This window comes from Acomys russatus, chromosome 21, assembly GCF_903995435.1.
Source record: "Acomys russatus chromosome 21, mAcoRus1.1, whole genome shotgun sequence".
Classification (NCBI taxonomy): Eukaryota; Metazoa; Chordata; class Mammalia; order Rodentia; family Muridae; genus Acomys; species Acomys russatus.
The window spans coordinates 7,834,890-7,858,976 of record NC_067157.1 but is presented as its reverse complement, the minus strand read 5'-3'; the positions used below and the strand labels follow the sequence as shown (position 1 = coordinate 7,858,976).

General features: G+C 48.3%; 1 protein-coding gene across 1 annotated transcript in view; it reads left to right on the top strand.

Annotated features, from left to right (window-relative positions):
- Positions 1–23,690, top strand: part of Bend3 (BEN domain containing 3) — a 36,304-nt gene extending 12,614 nt beyond the window's left edge. The window contains exons 2-4 of the mRNA XM_051164296.1: positions 3,889–3,936; positions 4,407–4,603; positions 20,755–23,690. Coding sequence (XP_051020253.1) covers positions 3,900–3,936; positions 4,407–4,603; positions 20,755–23,001 — 2,481 coding nt within the window. The 5' untranslated portion in view covers positions 3,889–3,899 and the 3' untranslated portion in view covers positions 23,002–23,690. The remainder of the gene's footprint in view (positions 1–3,888; positions 3,937–4,406; positions 4,604–20,754) is intronic.
- The last annotated feature ends 397 nt before the right edge of the window (positions 23,691–24,087 follow it).

The window sequence follows — 24,087 nt, the reverse complement described above, 5'->3', positions numbered from 1 at the left end:
TAGCACACAGTAGGTAGGTAGATATGATAGTAAGTCTCTCTCATCTTCCTGTCTTCTTGTGTCTGTTCATCCCTGAGTGCTTTTTCATCTACCCAGAGTCTTTGCACTTTTTATCCCTCAAACCATCTGCTGTCTCCTTCCCTTCCTACTTTTCCTCCCAAGAATAGAATGTGTAACTGGGCTCGGCAGGTAGTACAGGCTTGTGTCTCAGCATAGATAGAATGGAGTTCAAGGTCAAGCTAGGCTACCTAAAGGTCAAGGTCAGCTTGGGCTACACAGCAAGATCCTGTCTCAAAATAAAACTTGTGTGATTTGTAGACAGTACCTGCTTCTGACAGCCTGTCAGAAGTTTCTCCTTACCTGTTTTGCTGACCTTTGACCTCATTTGGAGGAAATGGGGTATGTGACTGTGTGGCAGTGTTTCCAAAGGCGGCTGTCAGCAGGCTTGGGCACTCCGGTGACCTGAAGTATGTTTTCTGACCAAACCCCTGGGTTGATCGCCAGGCTGGACTGGGAGTAATATTTGAACTCCTCTCCTGGCATTTGTCAACTTCCTGACTGCTGAGGGACTCCATCTTAGGTGAAGATCTTACTTGTTGAGGTGGATGGAAGTCGGCACTAAAAGTCATCTCTGAATGCCGGGCAGTGGTGGTGCATGCTTTTAATCCCAGCACTCAGGAGGCAGAGGCAGGTGGATCTCTGTGAGTTTGAGGATGGCCTGGTCTAAAAAGCAAGTCCTGGACAGCCAAACCTACACACACACACACACACACACACACACACACACACACACACACACACACTTTGTTTTCTGCTGGAGTTGCTTTGTATAGTTCGACTATGAGATAGCTTTGTGAGTGGGGGGGTTATTATTTTTTAAGCTTTTAATGATTCTTTGTGAGTTTCACATCATGTACTTCAGTCCTGCTGATCTCCCTGTTTCCTCATATTTGCTCTTTGATCTTGCAACCTCCCCCTCCAAAGTAAAACACACACACACACACACCGCACAGAAAAACATTTCATCATGGAAGCCATTGTGTGTCACAGCATGTCCTACAATATGTCCCCTCCCCGTCCACATATCTTTACTTGCAGTTGTTAATTGCAGTGAGTCATTGGTCTGGTCTGAGGTCTCTGGCTTCTTTCACACCATCATTATTGCATTCTGCCGGGCCTCCTCCTGGTTATCCTGTTACTTCCTGTGTCATGGAGATCCTGAGACATTCCAACTGTTCCCAGATGATACAGATTTTGGGGTGGGCCCAACTCATAGCCCTGGATGTGGGGCCTGCTTTCACTTACCTTCACCACCAGGGTGAGCTCTCCAGCACTGCTCTGGCTAGGCCACCCAGTGCCGCCATTGTCAGGAGGCAAGATCAGCTCTCCTGCTCTCATGCCCTTGGGGCCAGCTCCACTGCGCTGCCCAGTTTTCCAAGTGCTGCAGCCATGGAGGGGCTGGGCCAGCTCTGCCAACTACCACACACCTGAGCCTCCTCCACCGGGGCCAGCACTCCCAGCTGCCACAGGTAGTGAGGGGTAGAGGTGGGGCATCACCCCAATGTGGGAATTATTATTTTGTGTTTGGTTGGTTTTGCTTTTTTTCAAGACAGGGTTTCTCTGTGTAGCCTTGGCTGTCCTGGACTCACTTTCTAGACCAGGCTGGCCTCGAACTCACAGAGATCTACCTGCCTCTGCCTCCCTCAGTGCTGAGATTATGGGCCTGCACCACCATGCCCGGCTGGGAATTATTTTTAATTGCAAATACATCTTTTGTCTCTGCAACAGTAATGCAGAGATGAAAGGCTGGTGTCTGATTCTGGGCAATGCTTCCACTCCTTAGAACACTGCTTTTATGCAAGTGTTGCTATTACTAGGTTTGGCTGCTGTTTTGTTTTATTTTGAGGCACGGTCGCTCTTTCTGTGTCTGTTTCTCTCTCTCTCTCTCTCTCTCTCTCTCTCTCTCTCTCTCTCTCTCTCTCTCTCTCTTTCTCTCTCTCTCTCTCTCTCATCCTTTGGCCTTAGATGTCCTGGAATTTGATGTGTAGACCAGGCTAGCCTGGCCACGCCTTCAGAGATCCACCTGCCTCTCCTCAGAGTGCTGGAGTTCTTGCACAGTCGTGCACAGCCTGTTAACCGACTTTGACGTATGACTAGATCACCTAGACACTGTCTCTTTTGTCCTCTGCTTTCCATTTGCAAAACTCTCTTTAAAAGACAGCATGTTGAAGACACGACAGGCCGCGGCTACCCCGTATAGTCTGCTGGACGCTGTAGTAGCATCTGTTACAGAAATGTCTCGAGATACACGCTGCTTCCACTTCCTCTGATCCTCAACCAAAACAAAACATAGGTTTGTAGTTACCTAATCAGTTGTAGGACCCGCAAGTCCCTAGTACCAACATTAAAGGATGTGGTAAATACATTTTTTCCAAATGTCACTTGGATTTGTGTGGTGTTTTTTGTAGAATTGGGGGGATACCAGAGAATCACTGGTGGTTTCAGCGATGGTGTGAGTTCTATCCTGGCAGGCGAAGTTGGACAGGGATGGTTCTGTCTCTACAGAGCACCAGCCCCTCCTCTTACCTCAGTCCACATTTGGTCTGTTTGGATTTCCCTCCATGTTGCTTCTGAAAGAAGGGTCGGACAAGTGTTGTGCAGTAAAAATATAGTGGGACCTCATGTGTAGTTTTAAATTTTCTAAAAGCTTTCTTTTAAAAATAGGTGAAATTAGGAGAGATGGCTCAGTGGTTAAGTGCTCTTACAGGGACTTGGGTTCAATTCCCAGCACCCACATGATGGCTTCCAGCTGTCTATACTCTAGGCCCTGGGATGCTATGCCTTCTTCTGGCCTCTGTGACTACCAGACATGCATATGATACATAGATATATGCAAGCAGGACACTCATATACTTAGGTAAATATAATTTATTTTTAAAAAACAAGTGAAATTAATAAATAATTTCCTTTAGCTCAGTAACTCTAAAATATTATTTTTGGCATCTAATAAATACAGTTGTTGATGAGATAGTTTACATTGTTTTTATTTTGCTGTCTGGATCCATATGCACTGATACTGGAGCACTTCTCTATTTGGACTGACTGTGTCTTGACTATGTAGGGGTCATATTTGGCCACATCTCTAGCTGCACAGGTGTCTAGTCTGTCTGGAGTGCTGGTCCATCAGCTCTGATTATTGAGACCACAACCTCCCGCCCTCAACTTTACTTTTTGTTGTTGTTTTGTTTTTTTAATATAGGGTGGTTGTGTGTGTGTGTGTGTGTGTGTGTGTGTGTGTGTGTGTGTGTGTGTGTGTGTGTGTGGGTGTAGAGCTGTGGCTGTCCTGGAACTAGGATGGCCTTGAAATCCACCAGCCTCTGCCTCCCAAGTGCTGAGATTAAAGGCATGCACCACTGGTAGAAACACTTCAACTTTGTATTTCCTGGGCAGGATTTATAAACAGGAATGAAAAGGAGAGCATCCACACTGGAGTCTTAGAAAGTCGGTTTGTTTGCTCAGGAACATTACTCAGTCAACACCGTGTTCATATAGTCTGTAGCGGGCTCCAAGTAGGTGCAAGGCATGGCTGTCTGCAGACATGGTGGTGCATACCTTTAATCCAAGCCCTGGAGACAGAGGAAGCAGATCTCTGCATTCAAGGCGAGCCTGCTCTACATAGGGAGCTCCAGGCCAGCTGGGTACTTAGTGTGACCCCAGATCACTCTCTTGGGGTGGGGGTGGGGCACACTTGCTTACATCTGTGGCAGAGCCCTTAATCATTGCTCCCAGAGCTGGGCTGGGGGATGAGGGAGTTTCTCTTGTTGGTAAGGAACATTAAGAAATAAATCAAGCAATAAACGGAGACCTTGTCTTTATCTTTTTATTTAGTGGAATAGAAGATGAACTCAACTGAATTCAGTGAAGATGTAGAAGAAGGTAAAGAAAAGTTTTTAACTGACTATTTTTGGATAGGTTATACATTCATATACTCTCAGTTTTTAAAGTGTATTTAATGAAAAACCTCCTTCCTACCCATTGTTAGCAGCTCCTGTTTCAAGTTGCTTTAGCTCAGAGATACTGTTTAGGGGTGGGGCCGTAGTCCAGTTTTGGAGTCCTCAGCTCTGGGTTGGTTAGATCTGCCACACACATGAGGGTGCGCCCCCCCCCCCCAGCTCATTTCCTCTCTGCAAGACTTTTTAACCCACTTTGAATTGAAATGTGATCATACTAGACAGCACTGGCAGGCAGTAGGGAAAAGATCATGTTGCTGGGATGTGCCAGTCTGCAGCATCCTTTAGTGACAGTGCTAACGTGTGGCCCACAGACGCCTGCCACCTAGAGACCCCCTACTGCTCTCCCGGCAGCCCTGGTCTTCCCTACTGAGCCCCGTTTCTTCTCTGCCATAGTTCTAAAAAATAACACTGTGAAGGCAGACGGCGACGATGCTGCGCTGGACTGCTCCCGGAACTCCAGGGCCTCTGAGAAGCACCCTCTGGACAGCGTCCTCACTGCCCTCCAGGATTCCAGCAAGCGGAAGCAGCTGGGCAGCGACGGCCAGCCAGACTCTGTCCCCAGTGTGAAGAGGAGGCGGTTGATTCCCGAGGTGAGGGCCTCACTCCCTCTCGTCCAAGATGAATCTCTGCACTCACGGGCGTCTGGCCAGCTGTTGAATTCTAGGGCTCGAGAGCGGTTTCATTTAAGCTGTCTCTCGTCTGGCATCAGCGTTTGGAAAGTGTTCAGCTGAAATCCTTACCTGTGTCCTTATGGGAAGGGCGAAGTCTTCATAACACAACCGCTTCTGAGTCCTTTGTTCTGCTCAGCCTTTAGGGATGTGGGGGCAAGAGTCTGTTAATGACAGAAACTGTTAACAGATGCCCACTGCAGCTGTGCGTGCTACGCTGGTCCTGGGGAAGTAAAGAAGCGATCCCTCCTAGATTAAGCCCATCATTTATATATACAAGGGACTGTTCCTTAAGGAACTCTCAAGTGAGTCTTCTCTTCTGCCACAGTTCATTCTCGCCCCGCCCCCCCCTCCCACCCTCCCTTCCTCTAGAGTCTCTATTTAGCCCTGGTTGGCCTCAAACTTACAGAGAGCCACTTGCTTCTGCCTTAGGAGTGGTAGGATTCCAGGCATGGCCCACTGGGCCTTGCTTTTTCTTTGCTTGGTGCTAGGAATTGAGCTGCGCTGCAGATCTCATCAACTTGCCTACTCCGGGCTTTTGACTCACTTTGTAGCCCAATAGGTCTTGAACTCACCATCCTCCTGCCTCAGCCCCCTCAGTAGCTGGCATTACCCTTGGCTGGATTTGCTGCTTCTTCCTCCTCCTTGACAAAGTCCCGCTGCCTTAGCTGACCTGGGTACTACCTGTGTAGGCCAGGCTGGCTTTAGACCTGCGGAGCACCACCTGCCTCTGCCTGCTGCACTGTGACTTATACCACCACGCCCAGCGGCTGCATTTTGTAACCTCGCTGGAAACTCCAACTTCTAATTCAGACCCTGGGTCCCTCCATATGTCTCTCTGTATGATTCTTTGCCTTACTGCAACCTTCATACCGGGTCTTCCCTTTCCATCCTACGTCTGATTCCCTGTGGAGCCCTACCTCTTAGGTGTGAGCAGGATCTCCCTAATTGTCTCCGGAAAACCCCTCTCAGCCTTTTCTCCCAGCCCACCTCTGTTTGTCTCTGCCACCCACCAACCTACAGCAGCACCCATCTACCGGGCCACCAAGTGAGACCTGGGAAAGTACAGTGGGATGGAATAATGAAAGCAATTCATGAATGACAGAATTTAACAAAGAAATAGAATCGCCAAGAAAACCCAAAGTAGAATAAAACTGGAAATGAAAAACTTAGGAAGGCAAACAAAAACCTGGAAAGGACACCCACCCACAGAGGCATTTGTTTGTTGTATTGAACTGGGCCAAGGGCAGGTTCGCCTCTCACAGCCTGAGGCTCAAGAGGGAAGTGTCCTACATAAAGCAGTAGGGTCTGAAGAAGGGGCTTGTGGGAGGTGTCTAACCTAGGGTGGAGCCTGTGGTCCATTTTCCCAGACTCCTGTACCTAGTTCCAAATCTTCTGCCTTTAGCCCTACGCTGTTGCCATACTTGCTCTTTGGGAAAAGCAGAAATGCATTCTGACCTGCATGTGCACACAGCCTGAAGTTTTCAGTAACTGTAGTTTATGGGTACTGGGGATGAAATGTGGGGTGCTAGGCAGTCAGTGTACCAGCTGAGTTCCATTTCCAGCTGTGGTCACTGTTCTGTTGCTGTGAAGAGATGCCATGGCCAGGCCAACTCTTATGAAGGAAAGCATTTGATTGGGGGCTGGCTTACAGCTTCAGAGGGTGAGTCCATAGCCACCAGGAGCTGAGAGCTAGATCCTGATCCATGCCCCCAGAGACACCTCCTCATCTCCACTACCACTGCTCCCTGGTGACTAGTCCATGAACCTCTGCGAGGGCATTCTTTCTCAAACCACCACCCAAGCCTTAGTGACTTTGTTCATATAGATGTGTCCTATCTATATAGCTAAGCCTTTCTTTTGCTCTGGGGTGTGTGTGTGTGTGCGTGTGTGTGTGTGTGTGTGTGTGTGTGTGTGTGTGTGTGTGTGTGTCCCCTGATGTGCATATAGAAGTCAGAAGACAGTTTGTAAGTTATTTCTCTCCTTTCACCATGTTCTGGGACTGGAACTCAAATCACTAGTCTTGAAGGAAGACACCTTCAGTTAGATTTTACTTACTACATTTCGTGAGCATCCATATTTTGCCAGCATTTATGTCTACATACCACGTGGTTGCCTCCTGCTCTCAGAGGCCAGAAGAGAGCACTGAACCTCCTGAGCTGGAATTACAGATGGCCGTGAGCCAGAAACCAAACTTCAGTCCTCTTCTTTTTAAAAAATTATTTATTTTATGTATATGAGTCCTCCATCTGCGTGTGCACCTGCAAACCAGAAGAGGGCACCAGATCACAATGTAGATGGCTGGGCCACCATGTGGATGCCGGGAATTGAACTCAGGACCTCCGGAAGAGCAGCCAGTGAATTGCTCTTAACCATTGATCCGTCTCGCCGGTACATTAAAAAATTTTTTGGGATTTTTGTTGTTGTTGTTGTTTGAGATGGGGTTTCTCTGTGTAGCCCTGGCTGTCCTAAACTCACGTTGTAGACCGGGCTGGCTTCACAGAGCTACCCCCTGCCCCTGCCGGGATTCAGGCCTGTGCCACCACACCCGGCACATGAAAAAAGTTTTAGCTCCTTCCTTCTAAAGGCCCTTCACTTCAGTTTTCTTTCCATATTTTATTAGCATTAGTACAATGTTGAACAGAAATGATGAGGAGGCTTTGTATGTGTTTCAAATGATCAGAGGGTTTCTAGTTTCTCGCCATAGACTATCAGGTTAGTGTAGGTCAGAGGTCAGCTTATGATACTCATTTTGGTTTTCTTTCTTTTCTTCTTCTTCTTCTCCTTCTCCTTCTTCTTCTTCTTCTTCTTCTTCTTCTCTTCTTTCTGTCTTCTATGCTTCTTTCTTCTTCTTCTTCTTCTTCTTCTTCTTCTTCTTCTTCTTCTTCTTCTTCTTCTTTCTTGTTGTTGTTGAGATTATGGTCTGTAGTAGATGGTTTTTCTTCTTGTTCTTTAGCTCCCGGAATAACGACTCATGAGACCCATTAAATACTATACAAATACCTAGGCTGTATATCTAGCTAGGCTCTTCTCTGACTACCTCATAACTTAATAACTCATTTATACTAAATTATATTCTGCCATGTGGATGGTTACTAGAACTCAGACACCATTTGGTCTGTCCTCACATCTCCCGTACGCCTGCCATCTCAGCATCCCTCTGCCTACTGGATGTTCCCCTCCTGTTTCCTGCCTAAGCTATAGGCCATAGGTTTTTTGTTTTTGTTTTTTTTTAATTGGCAGGTGTTGCATCCATACAATACACTTCCTGCAATTCCTCCTGCAAGGGTCTCTCTCTGGATAGCTCTGGCTGTCCTGGAACTCACAATGTAGACCAGGCTGGCCTTCAACTCACAGAGGCCTGTCTCCTGAGTTCTGGGATTAAAAGTTTGTGTTGGTAATTGGTTCTCTTCTTCAAACATATGGGTTCCAGGAATTGAACTGAGGTCCTCAGCTTAGTGGCATGCTTAAGCCATCTCACCCCAACACTATCCTCAGATATTCCTCTACAAGTTTAGCTCCAGATTACTTAGAATTTTTATTATGAATAATTTTTTATTTGGCCACTTATTGATATAATCACATGACTGTTTCTCCTTTATTTTGTTGTGACAGATTACACTAATTGTTCATTTCAGATGTTGAACTAACCAAGATCTGGCCTGGATCATTGTATATACTTTTTTGTTTGTTTGTTTGGTTGGTTGGTGGATTTGGCTTTTTGAGACAGGATTTCTCAGTGTAGCCCAGGCTGGCTGGAAACTCTAGCCAATGACCAGGTCGGACTCAAAATCGAGGATCTGCTCACCTCTGTTTCTGGAGGTGTTTAAAGGCGTGCTATATACTACACCCAGCAGTTTTTAAAATTCATTGTTAGGTTAAATCCGACAGTATGATAGTCAGCATCCCTATGTCTGTGTATGGGTAATACTCCTATGGCGCTTTCTTTTCTTTCTTTTCTTTTCTTTCTTTCTTATTTTTCAAGACAGGGTTTCTCTGTGTAACCTTGGCTGTCCTGGACTCTCTTTGTAGACCAGGCTGGCCTTGAATGCACAGCGATCCACCTGCCTCTGCCTCCTGAGTGCTGGGATTAAAGGTGTGAGCCACCACTGCCTGGCCCGTTGTGGCGCTTTCTCGTTGTGTTTTCTGGCTTTACTATTAAAGCAGCCTGGTCTCACTGAAGGAGTCAAGATATAATGTCTGTCTTCTGCAAGATACTGTGGAGAAATTCTATTGGGCAAGAGATGTGATTGTGATTGACTTGTGCTTATATAGGATGCGAAAATTCTGGCTTCAACCTCCAGCTCCACATGTAATGAGTGGTTATAATGGTGCAGGGCTATAATCCCAGCGTTCTGGAGGCGGAGCCAGGAAAATCAGAACCAAGGTCAGGGTTATTCTCAGCTGCTTAGCTACACAGTGCTATTGAGGCCAGCTTGGAACACAAGAGGTCCTAGGTGGGAGGAGTTTATAATGTAGGCATGAAGACTGTCTTCTGCTTCCTAAATGGTAGGATTACGGGTCTTGAGACAGCAAGCCTGCTTAATGCAGTGCTGGAGTGTGAACTCAAGGCTTTGTTCATGCTCAGCAAGCATGCCACCAGCTGAGCTACACTTAGACCCTAAGTTTCTTTTTGGGGGTCAAAGACTGACTTTCTTTCCTTTCCTTTCCTTTTTTTCTTTCCTTCCTTCCTTCCCTCTCTTTCTTTCTTTGTCTTTCTTTATTTCATTTTTCTGAAACAGGGTTTCTCTGAGTAGCCTTGGCTGTCCTGAACTTGCTTTGTATACTAGGCTGGTCTGGAACTCACAGAGATCCGTCTGCCTCTACCTCCTGAGTGCTGGGATTAAAGGCCCGTGCTATCACTCCCGGCTAGGACTTCCTATGCTATGAACCTTAGTCTGGCCTGGCACTTAACCAAGTAACCCAGGCTGACCTTGACTTCATCAGCCTCCACCAGTTGTGTGGACATCTTTAAGTATCTATAGAATATACCTTTGAAATCATTTGGGCCAGTTGGCTTCAGTTTTGGAAGACTATTCATTTTCCAATGTTTAGCTATATTCAGATTGTCTGTTTGTTATGTGAAGTTTGGCAGATTGTATCTTACGGAATTAGTCCTTTTCTTTTTTGTTTCTGTTTTCTGAGACAGGATTTCTCTGTGTAGCCTTAGCTGTCCTGGACTCGCTTTGTAGACCAGGCTGGCCTTGAACTCGCAGTGATCTGCCTGCTTCTGCCTCCTGAGTGCTGGGATTAAAGGTGTGCCACCATGCCCGACTGGAATTAGTCCAATTAGTCCATTTAATCTGAGTTATCTACTTATCTCCCCCAAACTGCAACCATAGAGCAGTATTCCTTTTATTATCCTTTCAGTGGCCATGAGCTCTTCCCTTCCGTCCGCCCCCCCCCCTATTTCCCCCCCCCCCTCAGTTTCTTTGTGTAGCCTTGACTGTCCTGGACTCGCTTTGTAGGCCAGGCTGGCCTTGAACTCACAGGGATCCACCTGCCTTTGCCTCCCAAGTGCTGGGATTAAAGGTGTGCACCGACCACCTGGCTTCAGTGGCCATGAGCTCTTTAGTGATAGCTCCCTGCTTTTTTTTTTTTTTACTTTTGGTCTCATGTAATTCAGGCTGGCCTCTCACACTATGCACCAGGCTTGACACTGAACTCTTGAATCTCCAGTTGTTACCAGTTGCTGGATCATAGGTGTATGCCAACATGCCCAGCCTTAGATCCTGTCTTTGGTGATGTATACTTTCAGTGATGATGCATGTTTTCATATCTTAATCTTCAAATTGGTAAGTTGTGTTTTCACTTAGTTCAAAATAAATTTAATTTCCCTTTGTGATTTCCACTTTAACCCCATGTGTTATTTTAACTTTTAATATTTATTTCTAGCATTGAGGATTAAACATAGCTCCTTGTGCATGTTAAGCAAGCCCTGTGCGGCTGATGTGCACCCTCAGCTGAAGTCTAGTTACTGAGTCATGTGGTTGGTAATTACCAACTTGATGATCTGGGCAGAGAGTGTCACGGAGGCCTGTTCTGGGTTAAGCTGTCTATGGGGAGAACTGCCCGCTGTGGGGGGCATCATTCTCTAGCCAGGGAAACTGAGGTGAGTGAGTGGAGAAAGGGAGCTGAGCTAAGACATGAGACAAACAAAAAGCCACAACAAAACCTCCTGCAAAGTGCTAATGGTTACTTTAGCAATCTGTCTCTTTGTTACATTTAGGTAGTTTATTACCACTGTTGTTGTAACAGTTTACTGCTGGCTAGCATTAGCTAGCTTCTGGGAGACTCAGCCTCCTAACTTGCTATAGAAGCGCTGAGGCAGGCTAGAGAGATGGCTCAGTGGTTAAGAGCGCCACCTGCGCTTCCAGAGGTCCTGAGTTCAATTCCCAGCAACCACATGGTGGCTCACAACCATTTATAATGTGATCTGATACCCTCTTTTGGCCTGCAGGTGTACATGCAGACAGACCACTGTATACATAATAATAAATAAATCTTTTTAAAAAAGAGAAAAGAAGTGCTGGGGCTGCTGCAGACCACCACATCCGGCTTTTATGTGGGTTCTAGTAACAGTATTGTCAGGCTTTCACAACCCAGCATGCTTTGGCCCTGAAACTGGTTCCTATTTGTTGTTGTTCTTATTTTTGTCTTAAAGTTTTTTTGTTTTGTTTCGTTTTTCAAGACGGGGTTTCTCTGTGTAGCTTTGGCTGTCCCGGACTCACTTTGTCGGTCAGGCTGGCCTCGAACTCAGAGATCCACCTGCCTCTGCCTCCCAAGTGCTGGGTGGTTTAATGTTTTGTTTTCTGGAACAAGGTCGTCATCCTCCTCCTCGATTGATTTGTTTGTTTGTTTGTTTTTCAAGTCAGGGTTTTTCTATGTAGCCTTAGCTGACCTTGAACTAGAAATCTCCGTGCCTTTTCCTCCCAAGTGCTGGTATTAAAGGAGTGCACCACCACCTCTCAGTGGCCCATGATGGCCTTGAACTTGCTCTGCATAGAACAGCTTAATATTCACAGTGCCTCAGTCTTCATAGTGTTGGGACTATAGATGTTTGCCAGGATGGCTGCCTCTTCTTAGGTTCTGTGGGGTTTGTTTTGTTTTTGAAGCATGGTTTCCCATGTGGTCTTCCTGTCATCTGTAGTCTTGCTTGGTGTATGTTCCCTATATAGACCGAGCTAGCTTAAAAATTAGAGGTTGGGGCTGGAGAGATGGCTTAGTGGTTTATAGAGCACTAACTGTTCTTCCAGAGAACTGGGGCTCAATTCCCAGCACCCACATAGCAGCTCAGAACTGTCCAGTTCCAGGGGATCTGTCATCCTCACACAGACATACATGCAGCAAAATACCAATACACATAAAAAATTTAAAACATTTTATTCTATTTTGTTTTTTCTTTCTTTTTTTCCTTCTTTTTTTTTTTCAAGACAGGGTTTCTCTGTGTAGCCTTGGCTGTCCTAGACTCACTTTGTAGACCAGGCTGGTCTCAAACTCACAGCGATACACCTGCCTCTGCCTCTGCTGGGATTAAAGGCGTGTGCCATCACCACTCAACTTTGTTTTTTCAAGACAGGGTTTACCCTTGGCTGTCTTAGACTTTGTAGATCAGGCTGGCTTTGAACTCACATCGATCCTGCCCATCTCTGCATCCCATGTGCTAGGATTATGGGCATACACCACACCCAGTTTACACTTAAAACTTTGGTTTGTTTGTTTTTTTGAGACAGGGTTTCTCTATGTTATCTTGGCTGTCCTGGACTCACCTTGTAGACCAGGCTAGCCTGGAACTCAGAGATCCACCTGCCTCTGCTTCCCAAGTTCTGGGATTAAAGGTGTGAGCCACCACACCTAGCCACACTTAAACTTTTTACATTTATTTGTATACAAGCCCACATAGTTTGGAGGTTCGAGGACAGCTTCCATCTGTGCATTCTACACCAATAGCCCAGTGTCCTGCTTTGCTCTCCATTTAGCAGGCCTGTGCTGCTTCTCTGTCCTCAGCTCAAGGTCCTATCTTGTCCTACTCCAAACCTCCCAGCCCCCTTTCCCTGCCCAAATGGCGTCTCCTTCCTTCAGGTCATACACTGCATACGCCATACCGGAACATTCCAAGTAGTTCAGCTTTTAATTCCTCCACCATGTCCTAAAGGAATTCTTCTCTGACATTTACTGAATGTTTGAAGGGTAAAACCCACAAAAATGTGGGCGTCCTCTGACTGAGACCTGTTGAGATTTTCAAGTCTGAGGCTTGTCCGCCTGGCTCATCCCACTCTGATTTCCCCTCCCTGCCTCTGCTCCCCTGGAGATCTCTGCTCTTGGCTGTAATTCTCTGCACTCACGGTCCAGTTTTGGGGGTGGCTGTTGGTCTGTGCCCTCTCCTGTCCTAGGAGAGTTTTGGTTTGTTCAAGCTGTTAAAATGGGATAAGGCTTCCATGCTGTTTGCACACAGAACCAGGATCCCAAAAGCACCCCATTCTAGCTAGTGAGTAGCCCGTGGTCTCTCTCTGTTTCCCCATTGGTCAACTGATGGCCATGTGGGTTGCTCCCATTCTGTAACTGTGGTAATGTTTAGATAAGGCAGTTTTCGGGAATCTCTCTGTGGGTGTGATGCATGGGCACAGGTCTGAATGTGAGTACAAAACTTGTGTGTTGGAAGTCAGTGGATGGCCAGGCGCTGTGCTCTCCCTCACCTTTCACCTTGAGAGGAACTGTCTTCATTGTTTACCTCTCTGTGTGTCAGGCCAGCCGACCTGAGAGCTCTCTGTACCTCCCATCTGGGCTTAGGAGCCGTGGCATTTTATTTTGTTTTATTTTATCTTATTTATTTTGGCTTTTCGAGACAAGGTTTCTCTGTATAGCTCTAGCTGTCCTGGAACTTGCTCTGTAGACCAGGCTGGCCTTAAACTCATAACGCCTGCTTCTGTATCACAAGTGCTGGGATTAAAGGCATGTGCTATCATGCCTGGCTTATTTATTTTTACTTATTTTTGGTATTTTAAGACAGGATTTCTCAGGGGGGTGCTAGTAATGCACACCTTTAATCCCAGCACTTGGGAGGCAGAGGCAGGCAGATCTCTGAGTTCGAGGCCAACCTGGTCTACAAAGTCCAGGACAGCCGGGGCTACACAGAGAAGATCTGTCTCGGGGGGGGGGGGGGGGGGGGAAGGACAGGATTTCTCTGTGTATCCTTGAACTGAGAAATTGGCCTGCCTCTGCCTCCTAAGTCCTTTTGAAACCTGGGAGGGGGGGGCTCATTTTAGGCCAGAGTTCTACATAGTCCCTGGCCTTTGTTTTATGTAGCCCAAGCTATCTTCAAATTCTGTATGTAGCTGGGCATGACCTTGAACTCCTGATCCTCACGATTCCACTTTTCAGAGCTGGGATTACAGGCGGGTCACACCACATTAGGTTTATATGGTGCTGGGGTTGAACCCACAGCTTTGTTTGTGTCAGTAAGCACTATTGACTGAGCTATACCCCATCTATCTTCTGTCGTTTAAATGATATTTTATTGTCCTTTCTCCTAATGTGTTCTCCTTTTTTCTTTTCTTTTCTTTCTTTTTTCTTTTTTTGGTTTTGGTTTTTTGAGACAGGGCTTCTCTTTGTAGCATTGGCTGTTCTGAACTTGCTTTGTAGACTAGGCTGGCCTCAAACTCAGATCGATCTACCTGCCTTTGCCTCCTCAGTGCTGGGATTAAAGGTGTGTGCCACCATGGCTGGTGGTGGTTTCTATTTTTATAATGCTAGAGGGACACCATCCTTATACACAGGCCTAATCACTGGTATAAACGTATCTATAGACTGGAGTCCTAGAGGCTATTTGGAGAGTGTTTGGAAATACTCTAAAAATTAAGGTGTGGTGCCACACACCTTTAATCCCAGCATTTGGGAGATATAGGAACGCAGAGCTCTGTGAGTTTGAGGCCATCCTGGTCTACAAAAGCTGGTCCAGGACAGCCAGGGCAGCACAGAGAAACCTGTCTCCATCAAGGCATATTGGACCATACCCTTCCCTCTTTTAGTCAAAGATGACCTTAAACTATTCTCCCGACTCCACCTCCCAAGTACTGAGATTCCAGGTATGTGTCTCTGTGCCCAGCTCCCCTCTCTCTCTGACTTCCCATCTCTTGAGGCAGGGTCTCACTCTGTGGCTCAGGCTAGCTGAAATTTCTGCATCAGCCTCCTGAGTGATGTGATTACAGTTGTGTACCTTCGTGGCTGGCTAGTATTTGCTTTCTTGAAGTTAATGGAAGTTTATGTGTCAGTAAGCAGTATTCTCAGAGCCCTAGAGACTTGAGAACAACTCTTGAATTTTTCCAGATTAGCGTGTAGCTCAGATACAGTTGGTGCTTGCCCGTTTCCTGGCATTTCTGAGCCTTGTGTTGTGATACTGGGTCCAATAGGGAGCATGGGTTCACTTAGCACTTTCGCCACCTGGTGAGTGGGGAATCTGAAGGCTAGTAGGTGGTCATCATAAAGGGTGGAAGGGGACACTTACACTTCCCAGGTCTGTGACAGAGTAAGATGTTCAGCATACCTAATGTCCACACAGCTCTGGGTTCAGTCTTTATTAACAAGCCCATATGTTGTCCAGGGCTTTATAATTCCTGCTCTCAGAAAGCAGGGGACAGAGTTTGAGAGTGGCCTGGATTCTGTAGTGAGTTCAAGGCCAGCCTTGCTTGGGGAGGGGGCAGCAGGGAGCGGGCAACATGCTCATTTTGTAAAGGTGCTTGCAACCAAGCCTGGTGACCAGGGCAATCTTTGGATTCACAGGTGGGAGAGAGCCATTGTCGACACGTGAGTGTCTAGCCTCCACTTACTCACTGTAACTACTGTACATCCAACATGCACAAAATGAATAGAATAAGATTTTGTTTTTCTTCTCTGAGACAGGGTGGAATAAATTTTTAAAGGAAAGCTAGAGTGTAGCTCTTTGATAGAGTGCTTATTCTAGGATATACAGTTCTGGGCCTGATACCTACACAATAAAAACAATAAAATAGCCAGGTGGTGGTGGCGCACGCCTTTAATCCCAGCACTTCGGAGGCAGAGGCAGGTGGATTACAGTGAGTTCCAAGGCCAGCCTGGTCTACAAAGCAAGTCCATGATAGTCAAAGCTACACAGAGAAACCCTGTCTTGGAAAGAAAAAGAAAAGAAAAGAATAAAATAGTAAGAGTTACAGTGTTTTTGCAGGTGCCAGGATTGGTTATGGTTATATAGATCATCAAAGAAAAGCATTAAAAAGAAACAGACAAAAGCCCCTGCTGTGGAGAGCTGGCTTAGTGGTTAAGAGCAGTTCCCCAAGTGCCCTCATGCTAGCTTACAACTGTTTGTAACTTCAGTTCCAAGTGATGCACACTTTCTGGCCTTTGAGGGGAACCAGTCTAGCACGTGCAGGCAAAATACTCATACACATAAAATAAAAGGCAATTCTTTAAAAATAAATACGGAGAATTTTTAAAAACAAACTGCTGGTCAGTGGTGATGTACATCTTTAGTCCCGCACTGGGATGGAGAGACAGGTTGATCTCTCTGGACTAGAGTGAGTTCCAGGGCCAGTGAGGTTACACAGAGAAATCCTGTCTGAAACAAAAAAGAAGTCTTTTGTATTTGAAACAGGCTGTCCTTGAACTCAGATCTGGCAGTCTCTGCCTTACCAGTGTTGGGATTTAAAGGCATGTGCTGCCACCGCCCTGCTAATAAATCTTAAAACAAAACAAGAAACCCCTTCTTTTCCTACCTGAACCTCTAGTTTTAACTCCCTAACCTATGGACCATCTTCAGTTGCCTCCTTGCAGATTTATCAGAGGGGAACTAGCACAGGACTGTCGTCGGACACTGGTGCCTTCTAGGATGCCACATGCCTTGGTGCCACCCCCAGTCAGCACAGATGGCCTTCCATTACTGCTTCTGTCTTGTGGAGGGGTGCAGAGCAGGGACTGCTGTAACATGCACCGTACTGAAAAGTCATCCATGCTGACACCAAGTGTGCATGGATATGTACCTGCATGTAGCACGCTCGTCACGTGAATGCCTGGGTGCCCATGAAGATTCAGAAGAGGGTATCGAATGCTCTTGAACTAGAGTTCCAGACAGTTGCTGCCATGTGGGTACTGGGACTTAAACCCAGAACCTCTGATAGAGCAGCCAGTGCTCTTAGCCACCTAGCCATCACCCGAGCCCCCTGACAACTTGTTTATGATTGACAGTTAATGCTGGAACTTAAAACAGGCCCGGCGTGGTGGCGCACACCTTTAATTCCAGCACTTGGGAGGCAGAGGTGGGCGGATCACTGTGAGTTTGAGGCCAGCCTGGTCTACAAAGTGAGTCTAGGACAGCCAAGGCTAACACAGAGAAAGCCTATCTTGAAAAAACGAAAAAAGGAGGGGGGAAAAAAAGAAAAAGAAAAACAGCATTTTTTGAAGTCTGACAAGGACTGTAGGAAGACTGGCTCTGTGTGTGTGTGTGTGTGTGTGTGTGTGTGTGTGTGTGTGTGTGTGTGTGTGTGTGTTTGCGTGCACATGCGCATGCTATGGCATGGGGGGGGGTTCAAAAGACAGTTTATAGGAGTTGATTCTTTGCTTCCACACTATGGGTCCTAGGGACAAAACTTGGGTGGTCAGGCTTGGTGGCAGGCCTCTTTGCCTGCTGAGCCAGCCCTGCCAGCTTGGTAATCATCTCTCTGCTCACGGAGGTGGAGGTGGTGGTCGGGAGCTGTGCCAGGCAGGCGTGGTTACCTGTGTTCTCCTACGGCTTTTTGTCTGTGTCGATCAACTGTTGGAGAGCAGAAATGCCATTCGTTCCTGCTACATGTCAGTGCCCTGTGCACATCTGACTGCTGAGCGAGTGGGGATCTCTAAGATGCCTCACAGAAACGGAGGCAAATAGAGATAGCTGTTGTTCCCCATTAAAACCTGGAAGCTGAGAGCTTGGTGCTACCACGCCTGCTTCATCCTTGTGCACTTAACCGGGAGCCAGTGGGGTGAAGGCTGCAGGGATGCTTGTGCGGTGCTAGGGGAGTCTTACGATAGGGACTCCAGCTGGGCATGGTGGTGCACGCCTTTAATCCTAGCACAGGCGGATCACTGAGTTTGAGGCCAGCCTGGTCTACAAAGTGAGTCTAGGACAGCCAAGGCTACACAGAGAAACCCTGTCTTGAAAAACAACAACAACAACAAAAAAAAAGCATTAAAAAAAAAGTTGTGGACTCTTTCCGGGTTCTGTGAACAGCATCAGGAAGCCTGAGGAGAGAGCCATGAGAAGTCATCTGAGTCTGACTCCTTCCAGTGTGCTCAGGGTCTCGCTTAGTTCCTAGGCACTCGGGGGCATTTGTCTGTCAGCTGTAGTGAGCCCAGGAGACCACCGCTAAGTGGGTCTGGGCACTTGTGGAGAGTTCTGTGGAGAATGCATGGCAAGTATTGCCTGCACTGCCCAGATTCCACAATGGGGGCGCTAGCCTCCTGCTGCCACATCACAGGGCCTACCCTGTGCGGCACATTAATTTTCCACTCCTGCTTCCCGCAGGCCTGCTGCTTTCTTGGCCTTCTGTGCTGACTCCCTGGACACTGTTTAGCCCCTCATTGTTCACTGAACTGAATTCAGTAGCTGTCGTAGGCTCTGGGGTCTGACGGTGGTGGCCAGTACTTAGCGCATTGGTGGCCGTATCCCTGGCATCTCTCCAGCATGTCTGCTGCCTTCACTTGCATGCCAGGGTTGGCCTCTCGTTTATTCTCCTTCTCCAGCTGAGATCTGGAGGCCATCCCTCGTGAGTGTGCAGGTGCTTCTGAATGAAATGCCGTCAGGATCCAGGCTAGATGCTGGCATCAGGGCTGGAGCTGTGCCACAGCGTCCCCATATGGCTGGAAGACGCACCTTGGAGAATTGGGAACTGTCAGCCAGATACGATGTGCCAAGTAGCACAGATTTAAAGATTTCTTGATATCCCTAGACAGCTGAGCAGAGATTTTTATCATCGGCAGTAAGCGCAGGCAGCGCACCATCACCTTGGCAGGGTTTGTGGAACTGACAGGACACCAATGTAGGGATAGCTGAGAATCTTCCCTTTAGTGTGTGTGTCTTGTGTTGAATTGTGTGTCCAGGGTTTCTGTGAGTGAAGAATATTGCCCTCTGCTGGGGCTCCTAACTTGTTATTAAGCGGTTTAGTAAAGGCTGTTTCCATTGATATAAGAGCTCCTGTCATGCTTGGTATGAATGGCAATGTTTGTGTTCAAAAGACGAAGCCTGGATTGAGAAGGGGGTGTCCAGTCAGATACTCTCTGACATCTGCCTGCGTAGGACTCTGTCGAGGGAATCCAGAGGTTCAAGGTTGGCGTTGAGTCAGTCTGCTAGGAAGGACTCTTACCCCGTACTTACTTCCCTTCCATATTGTCCACTTGGGCAAGTCTCCCTCCAGAACACTCACTGAATAGTAATTCTATTGCACAGAATTCTATTCCATGTGTGCCAGCCCAGCTACTTGTCATGAAGCAAACACTGCTCTCAAAAAGCTACATTACAGGCCAGGTGCTGCATACCTTCCATCCCAGCACTCGGGAGGCAGAGGCAGGCTCCAGTTCCAGACACACAGTATGTATATGTGTCTTTGTGGGTATGTGCACATGAGTGCAGCTGTCCAAGGAGGCCGGAGGTGTCTGATCCCCTGGAGCTGGCCTGGTCGTGAGCTACATGAAGTTGGTGCCAGGAACCAAATTTGAATCTGCAGGTACGCTCTTAACTGCTGAACCATGGCTCCAGGCACACTCCCTGACCACCAAAACTATTTTGATGCAATAGAACTTTACACACAGTAGCTAAAAATCTAATTTGGTCTACAGAAGTTGACAAGTAAAATAACAAGAGTGTGCTAGGGCAGAGCTCCCGTCAATGGCCTACAGTTGCAAACCCCTTCAGAGCAAGGCTGCACAGGTGTGTTCGCAGATGGTCATGCACAGGTGTGTTCACAGATGGTCATGCACAGGTACGTTCACAGATGGTCATGCACAGGTAGACACAGAAATGGAACCTCAAATCCACGACAATCCTCTTGCCTCTGCCTCCCAGGAGCGCGCACCACCACAGCCTGGCTGTGTTCTTTACTTTAGTATGACAGAATCTTGTCTAAAGACCAGGAGGGGGTAGGCCTGGAGAGAGATGGCTCAGGGTAGGAGCACAGGCTGCTTTTCCAGAGTTCAATCCTCAGCACTTAAGTCAAGCAGTTTACAACTGCATGTAACTCTAATAGTTTTCTGAGCTCTGTAGGCACCTGTAGTCACATGTTCATACCCACACACAGATAAATACATACACATAAGTTAAATTTGATCCATTTTCCAATTAATTTTGTATTGAGCTTGAAGTTTGGGTTAAAATTATTTATTCAGTCTTTATTATATGTGGATATATGGCTTAGAATTATTTGATGGAAAACTCTCTTTTTGCCTCTAAATTGCCTTTGATTCTTTTTCTTCTCTTTCTTTCTCAAGACAGGGTTTCTCTGTGTAGCCCTAGCTGTCCTGGACTCACTTTGTAGGACGGCTGGCCTCTGCCTCTGCCTCCTCCGTGAGTGCTGGCTCCATGGACTCTGGGAGGTTCTGGGCCAGCCCTTGTCTAATGTGAATCAAGAGCGAGTCCTGGCAGCTACTACTGTGTGCCTCATGGAAACACACTCCTGGAAGCTACAGGCTGAAGCCACCATAGCCAGGAGCCACCGTTCCCGTAGGAGAGCAGTAAGGTCTGGGCCAGGAGGTGACCTTCATAAGGCCAGGCAACCACAAGATCTCTTCATTTGGGGTCTCATCTGTTCTATAAGTTCTTGCCCAGTCTTACCAGCCTGGCACAAGTATTCTCTAATGGCAGGAGCCTCCCTGGGTCTAGTCTAAGCTTTCTCAAGGAGAAGGGAGATGGAACAGGTTAGCCCTCAGATGCTACTGTGTGTTTGTGGCACGTTCCTGGATGGGCAGAGTGGTTTGGAAGCATTGACCTTGGGCCCTTTGTGCTGCCCTGGCCCAGTTTAGTGCCATGTATCAGAGCACACGCCTAACTATGCACAATGGTTTCTGTTTCTTAGGCACTCCTGGCAGGCATGCGTAATCGCGAGAACAGCTCGCCCTGCCAGGGAAATGGAGAGCCTGCCAGCAGGGGCAGGAGTGGGAGCTGCGTGTGGCCGGCTGAAGAGGAGCCTTCCACCGAGGCCACCACTCCTTCCTACAAGAAACCTCTGTATAGCATCTCACACAAGATCCTGGAGAAGAGGAACACTCCCTCGGGAGACCTGCTCAGCCCCTATGAGCTCTTTGAGAAGGCCAACTCCACCAACAGCCCTTCTCCTCTGCGCCTGCTGAGCGAGTCTCAGAAGCGGGAGTGTGGTGCTGGGGTTGCTGCTGCTGACGGGGACCCCAATATCTACTTCCTGATGCAGAAGATGTTCTACATGCTCAACACACTCACGTCTAACATGTCCCAGCTTCACAGCAAGGTGGACCTGCTCTCCCTGGAGGTAAGCCGCATCAAGAAGCAGCTGAGTCCGCCCGAGCAGGTGGCCAAGTTTCAGCCTCCCCCCGAGTACCAGCTCACGACTGCCGAGCTGAAGCAGATCGCCGAGCAGAGCCTGTCCTGTGGCGACCTAGCCTGCCGCCTGCTTGTGCAGCTTTTCCCGGAGCTCTTCAGCGACGTGGATTTCTCCCGTGGCTGCAGTGCCTGTGGCTTTGCCGCCAAGCGGAAGTTAGAGTCGCTGCACCTCCAGCTGATCCGCAACTACGTGGAGGTCTACTACCCCTCCGTGAAGGACACAGCGGTGTGGCAGGCCGAGTGCTTGCCACAGCTTAATGACTTCTTCAGCCGCTTCTGGGCCCAGCGGGATATGGAAGACAGCCAGCCTGGTGGCCAGGTCACTAACTTCTTCGAAGCTGACCAAGTAGATGCCGGCCACTTCCTGGACAGCAAGGACCAAGAGGAAGCTCTGTCTCTGGACCGCAGCAGTACCATCGCCTCTGACCATGTTGTGGACACACAGGACCTCACTGAGTTCCTAGATGAAGCCTCCTCCCCAGGTGAGTTTGCCGTGTTCCTCCTGCACCGGCTCTTCCCCGAGCTGTTTGACCACCGGAAGCTGGGTGAGCAGTACAGCTGCTATGGCGACGGCGGCAAGCAGGAGCTGGATCCGCAGAGGCTGCAGATCATCCGCAACTACACGGAGATCTACTTCCCTGATATGCAGGAGGAAGAGGCCTGGCTGCAGCAGTGTGCCCAGCGCCTCAATGATGAGCTGGAGGGCCTGGGGCTGGAGGGGGGCAGTGAAGGCGAGGCCCCGCGGGATGACTGCTACGACTCTTCCAGCTTGCCAGACGACATCTCAGTGGTTAAGGTGGAAGACAGCTTTGAAGGCGAGCGACCTGGCCGGCGCTCCAAGAAGATCTGGCTGGTGCCCATTGACTTTGACAAGCTGGAGATCCCACAGCCTGACTTTGAGGTGCCGGGCTCAGACTGCCTGCTGAGCAAGGAGCAGCTGCGCAGCATCTACGAGAGCAGCCTGTCCATCGGCAACTTTGCCTCCCGCCTGCTCGTGCACCTGTTCCCGGAGCTCTTTACGCCCGAGAACCTGCGCAAGCAGTACAACTGTAGCGGCTCCCTGGGCAAAAAGCAGCTGGACCCCGCCCGCATCAGGCTGATCCGCCACTACGTGCAGCTGCTCTACCCGCGGGCCAAGAATGACCGCGTGTGGACTCTGGAGTTCGTGGGCAAGCTGGACGAAAGATGCCGGCGCAGGGACACAGAGCAGCGGCGCTCCTACCAGCAGCAACGCAAGGTTCACGTGCCTGGCCCCGAGTGCCGGGACCTAGCAAGTTATGCAATCAACCCTGAGAGGTTCCGAGAGGAGTTTGAGGGCCCCCCGCTACCTCCTGAAAGGAGCAGCAAAGACTTTTGCAAAATACCCTTGGACGAGCTGGTGGTCCCGTCGCCCGACTTTCCGGTGCCTTCCCCTTACCTGCTGTCAGACAAGGAGGTACGTGAGATTGTGCAGCAGAGCCTGTCGGTGGGCAACTTTGCCGCCCGGCTCCTGGTCAGGCTCTTCCCTGAACTCTTCACGGCCGAGAACCTTCGGCTGCAGTACAACCACTCTGGGGCTTGCAACAAGAAGCAGCTGGACCCCACGAGGCTGAGGCTTATCCGCCATTACGTGGAAGCGGTCTACCCCGTGGAGAAGATGGAGGAGGTGTGGCACTATGAATGTATACCTAGCATCGATGAGCGATGTCGCCGCCCCAACAGGAAAAAGTGTGACATCCTCAAGAAAGCCAAGAAAGTGGAGAAGTGACAGGTCTGGGGCCGCCCAGGGTCTGGGGTCAACACAGGCTGAGCAATGGGTGCCCTTGGGACTGAGCATCGCTCTGAAGCTCGTGTGTGGTATCCACAGACAGGCACCTTATGTCAGTGGGGAGTGGTTTCCTACATTTGCACACGTAAACACCTACCCAGCCACAAGAAAGAAGCCTTGAATTGGGTCTCTTGCATTCATGACTGTTCTGTGCTCCCGGGTGGCACGGCCACAGTTAGGGGGGTTGGCCAAGCTGTGAAATCAGAATTGGTAGGGTTGGGTCCCTTCTCAGGGCTGGGGCGCCCTCCCTAACCCTTACAATTAAATACAAATTTAGACTAGACATGGTGACTCACATCTCTAGGCAGAGGCCGGTGGACCCCTGTGAGCTCGAGGCCAGTCTAGTCTATATAGTGAATTCCAGGCCAGCCAGGGCTGCATAATGAGACCTTGTCTCAAAAACAACAATGCAAACTGAGCAACTTTTTCCTCTCCCCATGTTTTACATCTACCATTTTTATTTTATTTTTTAATTAGAATGAAACCATTTTTAAAGAAAATCATTGGGCTCTTTGGGAGCCATTTTATTTAGGAAAAAAAATTTAATATTTGAGATGAGATGCTGTAAAGTTACTTCAGTTGCTGGGATTTTTAAAGATGATTTTAGATTTATGTTTGTTTGTTTTTTTTTTAAAGAAATGCTATATTCAGGCATTATGGCTAACTGTGGCTTCAGGTGGCATAGTGACTAGTTCTACTAATGCTGTGTTTGACATCTGATTTTAGAAGAGTCCAGAGGCCTCTTGGATTCAGCAGACAGGATGGATTATAGGTAGTGTAGCCCCTTCTTATTATATGAGTCTCCCTTCTGCTGCGGTCCCCAGAAAGGTTACTGTGGCTCAGCCTGTGTGCCACTGCCGTGTGGTGCTCACTGTGAGGACGAGAACACTGGAAGATGATATATGAATGTAGTTAGGTGTGCAGGCGTGGTTCTCACTGTCCTCGTGTGAGCTGTGTCCTGCCACAGCCCTGCTCCCTCTCCACACATACATGGTGGTGGCTCACAGGGAAGACACATTGGGACAC